Source organism: Olea europaea, unplaced genomic scaffold (genome assembly GCF_002742605.1).
Source record: "Olea europaea var. sylvestris unplaced genomic scaffold, O_europaea_v1 scaffold1967, whole genome shotgun sequence".
NCBI classification, from domain to species: domain Eukaryota; kingdom Viridiplantae; phylum Streptophyta; class Magnoliopsida; order Lamiales; family Oleaceae; genus Olea; species Olea europaea.
In genome coordinates, this window is record NW_019237521.1 from 73,152 (window position 1) to 82,267 (window position 9,116).

General features: G+C 33.2%; 1 protein-coding gene and 1 long non-coding RNA gene across 2 annotated transcripts; both read right to left on the reverse strand.

The window, feature by feature from the left end:
• Positions 1-194: 194 nt before the first annotated feature.
• On the reverse strand, positions 195-6,212 carry LOC111379298 (probable serine/threonine-protein kinase PIX13). The gene is made up of 7 exons (XM_023002658.1): positions 5,870-6,212; positions 5,148-5,479; positions 3,506-3,641; positions 3,276-3,418; positions 2,328-2,451; positions 577-909; positions 195-492 (listed from the first exon to the last, which is right to left on the reverse strand). The coding sequence occupies exons 1-7, from the start codon at positions 5,946-5,948 to the stop codon at positions 428-430; spliced, it is 1,212 nt and encodes a 403-aa protein (XP_022858426.1). The 5' UTR covers positions 5,949-6,212; the 3' UTR covers positions 195-427.
• A 2,081-nt stretch (positions 6,213-8,293) lies between these two features.
• Positions 8,294-8,506, reverse strand: LOC111379292. The gene is made up of 2 exons (XR_002700035.1): positions 8,474-8,506; positions 8,294-8,374 (listed from the first exon to the last, which is right to left on the reverse strand). It is a non-coding gene; the product is annotated as an uncharacterized LOC111379292 (long non-coding RNA).
• Positions 8,507-9,116: the final 610 nt, after the last annotated feature.

Genomic DNA, 9,116 nt, shown 5'->3' on the forward strand with positions numbered 1-9,116 from the left:
GTCATATCCTATAGGGGCAAAAATATTCATCCTAAATCTCTACAAGCCGCTGGGGATTATGAGCTACCAAGTTGGAAGTAGGAGTTGAAGCCTAAATATCCTTCCTTGTATTTATACAAATTATTTTATATAATTATGTTATGCATAAAAATAATCGTTTTATACAAATTCTCATGTAGGGCTCATAGAAAATGTAACTGCAAAACCGAAAAAACTGTGAATTCAAAACAATTCTATTGTTTACAAAAAATTTAGAATCATTACAAATTCTGTAAACACCAACACATTCACTTCATGTAAATTTTCGTAACAAAGGAACTGGCTTTTCTCAAAACTAAATAATTTTAATAAAATTGAAGTTAAACAAATTATGACGTGGGAACTTACAAATTGTGACATCAAACATATTAGTTTGGCGCCGCTGGTCTTATCTTCCGGATCCTACTCTATCTCCATGGTGATGGTGATGTCGATGAGATGAAGAATGCATGGACTTACTTTTGGATTCTTTTGGCTTTTTAATAGCTGCAATTTGCTCCAACGTCTCTCCGACTTCTTTCATTGAAGGCCGCTTCNACTTACTTTTGGATTCTTTTGGCTTTTTAATAGCTGCAATTTGCTCCAACGTCTCTCCGACTTCTTTCATTGAAGGCCGCTTCCTGGGTTCTGATTCAAGGCATCTTAAAGAGAGTTGAGCTGCCTGTAATGCCGCCTTTGAAGAATATTGACCTTCCATCCGTGCATCCATAATGCTCATTAGCTTCCTTTTCTGATGGAGAAAGGGTTTAGCATAATCAACCAAATTCTTCTGACCACTAGATCGTCTGTTATCAAGTGCACGTAAGCCTGTCAACATCTCAAGCAGCACCACACCAAATCCATACACATCACTCTTTACATAGAGATGACCTGTTTTCAAAAATACGCAACATGTTTAACATGGGGAATAGAGCGTGAAGGAAAAGTTCAACACATTGTGAGCTCAACTTTCGACATGTTGAACTAGTTTTCTTTATTCACCAATTTCATCCTTTCTTTCTTTTTCCATATAGCAATTTGATCGGTGGGTTTCCATCGTTCTTTTTCTTTTTCCTTCTTGGGAATTGGGATGTGGTGGTTCCATGACTGCACAATTTGCCCAGACCAAATGGAATCCACCATAAAGCACTGACAATGTTTATCAGGGTTAATATCTGTTCAATTAGTCTGAATATGGAAACCTGGTATGTAAATTCTAGAACAATTGTATACAAGAATGTCATAAACATAGGCCAAGCAGAGACCAGCTTGAAAGGTGTGCTTGTAACGTGGGAATGATTTGGGGAAAGCATGATTTCCATATAGTTATTGGTAGAGGTGTAAATGGGCCAGCTCTAGGTAGTGTTGGAGTGAATTGAAGAAAACGATACTACTTTTTTCCATCACTCAATTGGATTCAACACTTCATGTACCGAAAGGTCTAGTGAAACTGAGTGATGGATCAAACGTGGTACAACACTAGTATTAGGTGTAATCCTGACTAAAAACCCTTCAGTACAGCATGTTTGCATCTCTCATATTAGCATCTTCAAGCTTAAGAAAGTAAAAATTGCAGTCCAATTATCAGACAGATATTGAAACTACAGAAGACATGAAGGCCAGAAGCCTTTTCGCAGGAGAAGTCCAACCATAATTCTAGATGTTCTGTGGCAACTACACAACGTTTATTATGCTCTAGAGGGACCCTTTCAGACAATTTGCTTTATTTTCCTTTTATTTTTTCAGATAACACTGCCAGGGATCCTCAAATTATCTGGCTATTTATTTTTGTACTGGTCAAATGCCAAACTAATAGTTCCATTCCTCTAATACGTGTCAAAAACATTGCATCGTACAACAGAAACTTATTGCCCTTCCATAATGGAGCATCCGAGAAAATTCCAGTTTCTTCTTAGACCATCAACTAAGCCTTTTTTTTCTAGTGGAGTTTCTCAGCGGCCCGGGGAGAACTCCTTTGTTCCAAAATGATATGGAAAAGAAATCCCATGAAAAGGAAACAAAACTTTAAATTCAATTCCAAGTTAGAAAAAATATTTAAAGCATTAAGAATATCAGATATACCACTCATATTTGAAATATCATATTTCCGTAGCTCAAAAATAGAAATTCTCAGTGCATGGATGTCATGTGTCCATTGGCATAGGCTTAAGTTCAAAGCTGGATTTTTAAGCATATCAAATTCAATTTTAAAATGCCAAATCTTATCCATTACTGATCAGATCTAACAGGAAACGGAAGTAGTTCAAGATGCTAAGAAAGGTATATCATACAATCAAATAGAAACTCACCTGTTGCAACATATTCAGGAGCCGCATAACCATATGTTCCCATAACTCGGGTTGTTACGTGTGAATTCCCCTCTGAGGGCCCTAATTTTGCCAGGCCAAAGTCTGATATTTTTGCATTATAATTCTGCAATACAAGAAAACACCATTAGAGAGCTAAATTATAAGCAAAAACATTTTTTTAAGGTTCACTAATTTACTTCAACCAGCACAAAGTTACATTCTTGAAACAACTGGACAGAATAATAAATACTAAGATCTAGTTGGCACGTCACCTTGGCATTTATGGACAAGATGTTAAAACATAAAAGTTTGCACGAATCCCTTCAATTCGAGGTATAAACGTTTGATAATAATTAGAATCATTATTTCATATAATCTCCATTAAATGCAAATCATTCAGTAATCTGTGAGCTGCATATGGATATCCCGAATCCCCCCCTCCGTCCCCCTCAAGGGTGGAACTTATAATATCCATCCACAACTCTAAATTCCTTATACCTCGATACCATATACTTGAAGATGCAAGATCTGCTTCTTAGGAACACTGACTTTAAAAACTTTAATCTCTAGTTTTAGGTTTTTGCTCAGTACCTGAATAGCACTGGTAAGGACAAAAAAGAAAAGATTTGAGTAAAAGGGAATCTTACAACTGGCACCATAGCCCGCAACCAGTGTAAGATTTATAATCTGGTCCTTCAATTTCTTTGGTCAAGTTTTCAATCAATGAAGCTAAAATTTGAATTCTCCTAAGTTCTCTTTAGCCAATGAATATGAGGACAACAACCTATAGAGTCATAGTATAAGCGTCGAAATTATTTTGGGACGTAGAACTGTCCTGACTAACTAAGTTGCCAACTTAAACAACTGAACTATTCATCCAGGTTATAACTAATACTAAGGACTCAAGAAAAACTTCAGCTAGTAACCAACTATTCAATGAAATCATACCGCATCAAGCAGGATGTTGGAGGCCTTAAAGTCTCTGTATATGACTTGCTTATCTGAAGTGTGCAAAAAAGCTAGGCCCCGAGCAGCTCCCATAGCTATTTTAAGTCGTATGTCCCATGATAAGGGTTCAATTGCAACACTTCCTGCATAAAAAACCGAACCAAAAATAAACATAAGAATATCTTTCTTCCCACTCCTTGCTACTCTCATTTTCAGACTCAAGTTCTTACTTCTAAAAAGATGGTTTTCCAGGCTTCCCCTCTGCATAAACTCGTATACAAGTAAAAGCTCTTTATCTTCCCAACAGTATCCAAGGAGCTTGACCAAGTTGGGATGTGAAAGCCTTCCTAAAAAATTGACTTCCGACTGCATTTCCAAATTAAGTGAAAACATTATAAGTATTAATTAAAGGCATATGATATAAGAAAGAAAGATCATCAGACAGTCACTCGATTAAGACTTTCAAAATGGAAAGTAGAAATATGATTCAGAGACAGTGACAATAAACATGAAGAGAACTTCCGTCAACGATGTTCCCAAGCACAGATACACACAGCCACAGCTTAAAACTTGCTCCAAATGAAATTCAATCATATAAAGAGACAAATCTTGTGTTCTGTGATATAACAAGAATGATATAAAAGCCTTAAGTTACAATGATACTGATCCATCATCAAACAATTTGAGAATTCAAATCTTTATCGTTCTGAAGTAAAAGAATCATTGTGGAGAAGATTTTTATATAGTAATTTCCACATTATTACTAGAAAATAGTCGATTAGACATGCAGAGATTTAGGAGTAGCAGCAGCCAAGTAGTCAACAAAAAAAATTACTTCATTAACTTGTTTCTTTTAAAATGGATATTCTTGGTCAGTCGATATGCATATCTCTATACAAACCATGGGCAAAAAGCTTGTTACAATGAAAGTTGCCACCCCCTTATCAGATAAAGCGATATCTAACGTTGACTCTCATACATGTATTTGCTTAGGGATGTGCTTTGTTTTGAGGTGTCATTTCTCTTTCAGTAACAAACTCATTTCATTATCAATTCATCAAATAAAAATCCTATTGTAATTGTAAATATTCAGTTAGGGAGTTGGCCATATATTAACAAATAAGTTAAATCATTTTTGTGTAAGAAACTTAAGACATACCTCCAGCCATGTTATTCAAGATTTAATTGATAATTTGCAATAGAAAAGAGTCTTTAAAGCACTAAAGGTCTTGCAGCCAATACCCACTTTATAACCCTTCAACTTGATAGAAATAAACATAAGACTTTCAATTTTTTAGAGAGAAAATTCTGCAAGGATTTTGTACAGGCTAGAGACCCTTTGACATATATATATATATAGGCAACCACCAAACAACTTCCATCCATCATGAAAGCGGGTAATATTTTTCCTGCAACAACTTCCCTCCAGTAACCAAATAGGAAGTTTTCTTGACAATTAATTAATCCACAATTTAAACTTAAAATGTATTTTATTTTACATTGACCATGTGGGCCACAAACGGTTTACATTTTGTTCTTGTTACTGAATCGGTGAACCATAATTCCTTAAGTTCATCATATTGCTTCACTAATTGCAATAATATGATGTTTGGGATTTTCGTGGTAGTAAAATTAATACATACATCTAGGTTCAACAAATATAGCTATCGATATAGTCCTTCACTAATCTAATTCCCACATATTTTTATAATTAAACAAACTTCCTTACTGTTGTCATCATTATAAATGCTTCAAACTAGATGCAAAATTAACATTTTGGCCTGGTCCTTACAAAGTCCCAACATGGAAAATTTTGATTAAGCCATTAAATTACTTAAAATAATTCAAACCAAGCATTTTCAGTAATTTTACCTGCCATTCTTCAAACCCTTGTGTGCTTTCAGGGTTCAATTTCTTAATAGCAACCATCATTCCAGTACCAACTTTAGCCGGTGAAAATGTCTTTGAATCTACCCAACCTTTAAATACAGTTCCAAAGCCTCCAACCCCCAAAACCATATCAGACTTGAAGTTCTTTGTGGCAATCTTCATATCAACAAAAGTAAAAATCTTCAAATTTGATGTCGGCAATATTTCTCCAGACGCACACGTATCATCACTTGCTGCAGCAGAAAACCGCCCAAGCCCCGCACTGCTGCTCGTTGCAGAAGGACCTCCACCATTGCTGTAATTACGCGACGTCACTAAAATATGGATAGAACAACCATATTAAATCAGAGAATTTTGCTCTTTCTGCTCAATCAAGAATATAACAAGATAAATACTTCCCTTATTTTTTTCCCAAATATGGCAATTCATTCATTTAAAGTCTAAAAAGTAGTGAGACAAACAAAGAAATAAAACCCTCAAGGCTAGTAATAAAGTTTCTTCCCTTTTCTAAAGTAAAAATCAAGATATTCATGAATTCCCAAAGACCCACAAAAGGAAACAGCATATATTCTTATATAAATGCAAAGTGACCAAACAATCAAAAGAAACCCTCAAGATACACTTGAATTCTCCAAAACCCATAAAAGGAAACATCATATATTCCGGTAGAAACACAACGCGAAGTATCAAAAAGTACCCCCTACCCGGTGTAGAAGTGGAAGCTCTAGTGGAGCTAGAGAGATTAGGGTCAGTTGAAGGTTGAGATCCAAAGCAATTCCCCATTAAAATATAATATCAAAATTGTGTTGAGCTAAATTTTCAATGATAATCATAAAAGAGCTTAGCTAATATAATTTGGTTGAAGAATCTGTCCTTTTTTCCAGCAGGGAAGAAGGTGGAGAGAGACTTGAAAGAGAAAAGAGCTCCATATAATAGTAATTAAAAAATGCTATGTTAGAAATTGGGGTAGTGTTCTCTTTCTTATTGGACACATTGGGATGTAATAACATCAACGTTTTTTACTTAGAAATTCCTACGTTGTTTCCATAACCTTTATGTTCTTTTCTGACTGCTTATGTTTCGTTTTCTATTTTACTTTCGCTATATAAATGTAAATCGGAAGAAACGAAGTCAACGGTCGAATAGAACTCTGCATTCAAAAAGGTGGAGTTGTAATTAAGAGTCAAATCCTGAGTTAGAAGATTTCAACATATCAAAGCATCTCAAGTCGTGGTATAAAATAAAATAAAATTGTAATTTAGATCTCCAAATTGTTAGAAAAAATTTCAATTTATAGATGGGAAAGAAATGTAAATTGCATTTTTCGACGAAAAATGTGGAAAAAAAATGCAAATTTACATTTTTTTTTTTTTTTACATCTATGAAAGATAAAAAGTGAATTTAAATATTCGTATTGGAACAATTTTTGAATTTAAATCTATCGAAATGTAAATGAGGATGCAAAAGTGATTTTAGACGTAATAATTTACATATAATTTTACACTACAATTGGAGATTCTCAGAGTTTTAAATTTTTTAAACGAAATGAAATAATTATTATTTTACTAGCAAATAAAATTTGGCGCAAGGAAACAAATAATTAATTTGAGATAGGAGTATGATACTTTCATAGTGATGTCATTGTCAAACACTTATAATAATAAAAATGATAAATTTAACGGTCCAGACTTTGAGAGTGCCTTGAAAGACCGTATTCTCGTAAATCATATTGTTTGACGATAAATTCTTTCTGTATTTCTCTGAAAAAGTATTTGAACTCATTTAGGGCCTGTTTGGACTTGATTTTTTTTATTTAAAAAATTAATTTTTTGATCGTTATTTCACTATTTCAGCTGTCATTTTGACTTCTTCTCTTACAAGTGGATTCCACTTTTTTTCCAACGATCAAAAAATCAATTCTCAAAATCACTCCCAAACAGACTCTTAATTTTTCTCCAGTGTTGTCTTTGAGATATAAAAAAATGTTTCTTAGCCCATGTTTGATACAAATTGTTTAAAATTTATTTTTTTAAAAGTCATTATTAAATTCACATTCTTTCAATAAAATTATTTTATACACATTATTCTTATTGCCTCGTTCCTTAAAATGCATACATATATTACTTACATACCGTACATTAATGCGCACGTGGCAGCGTTCATTCCACTACCACTGCATTCACGCTTTTATTACGTGCAGCACATTGCAAACCATTTTGTACGCATTTTTTCATTTTTAGTGGACCCCACATTAAGTGGAAAATTTTAGGAAAATTATTTAATTAGAAAGATTCTTTCACATAATTTCAACAAATCCAGCTGTGGCTTTGCAGGTAGTTTTTTGTTTTTCTTATCCGTCAATGAATTTGTGCCATGAGAAATCTTATAAAATTTCTGGAGATATGCTACAAATACAAAATTTTTTGACAGAAAAATCTTACAGATAATACATAGCACGACATCATTGGCAGATGAAAAAAAAAAAATAGTCCACCTATATTTTGTCACTCCAGCGTTAGTATAAGTTTTGTTAAATTTTGCCTGTACTTATAGCTTCGTTGAAATTTCTGTGAAGATTTCTTTGTACCTGTAGCATTACTTAAAATTTTATTAATCATTGAAAAAAAACAATCAATGGCACATATTTTTACACCTCAACGAACACCGACAATTTAACGCCCCAATTTTTTCTTTTCTTTACATTAAACACCGAAACGTTACGAAAACTCATTTTTCTTTAATTTAAAAATGAGGAACTATATAAAATTCTTCAAAAAACAAATAATTGTAACGTTTTAATTAAAATTATTGAAAGCGTATCTAACCATAAACTCCTAAGTAATTCAAATAATTCGTTCTAAATTAAAATAAACAAATTGCTAAATTTAAAATGGCAAACTTATTTCTTTTTCTCTATTCTTTATCCACTTGGCAGTAAACGTTATGAAAACTCATTTTTCTTTAATTTAAAAATGAGGAACTATATAAAATTCTTCAATAAACAAATAATTGTAACGTTTTAATTAAAATTATTGAAAGCGTATCTAACCATAAACATAAACTCCTAAGTAATTCAAATAATGCGTTCTAAATTAAAATAAACAAATTGCTAAATTTAAAATGGCAAACTTATTTCTTTTTCTCTATTCTTTATCCACTTGGCAGTCCGCATCATCAATTCTCCACTGTTCCAATCGACCCGAACTAATCTGTAAAATTAATGTAAGAGTGAGTATTAAAAATACCCAGTAAAATACGTGCAAATTTCCATATACAATTACATAACAAATAAAATCTACATTTCATACCGCTCTTTTCTTATGGAGTATATCGGTGACCAAGCGACACACCCATCTTAGGTCCTCTTAATTTCCATGTAGAATTTCATATCTCTTTCTCTAGAATCCGAAGGTCCACTAGCATTCCATGCATATTTAATCGCACATAAGAGCATAAGGAAACGTAAACACTTTGCACATAAATGTATCTTACCTCGTTGAATCGACAGTATGTTGAAAATTGTTCCTCCGCTTTGAAAGTATGTGATTAAAATACTCGATGTATGAAATTTTATTTCTAATGCTGCTTTCTGTCTTCCTTTTTCTCTCCTTTCTCTCTCTCTCTCTCTTTTATCTTTCTCTTTCTCTATTTCACGTGTGAATTTTTAGTGTGGTAAAATGTGGGATTCTAGCCTACTATTTATAGGTGTAGACTAGAGTAGAAGATAGGTCTTATCCTAACCAAAAGATTTTTACTTGATTTGTACTAGGCCTTTTTGTTGTTATCAAAAAGAAAATAGAGAGTTGGTTTGCTATCCAATGCATGCCAACGTGAAGAAACATGATAGTTAAATGAGACGTCAACTTTTCAAACTCTAATATGATTACATCAAAGATATCTTCTATCATAAATTCTGAAATCGGCAGCTAGCTTTTGACTTTGTTTAATATA

Excerpts from the sequence above, each read along its gene's own strand:
- LOC111379298 (XM_023002658.1), bottom strand. The coding sequence starts at position 5,948 with ATGGGGAATTGCTTTGGATCTCAACCTTCAACTGACCCTAATCTCTCT. Across the intron at positions 3,642-5,147 it reads AAGGGTTTGAAGAATGGCAG|TCGGAAGTCAATTTTTTAGG; the intron begins GTAAAATTACTG and ends TTGGAAATGCAG. Across the intron at positions 2,452-3,275 it reads CCAACATCCTGCTTGATGCG|AATTATAATGCAAAAATATC; the intron begins GTATGATTTCAT and ends CTTGTATTGCAG.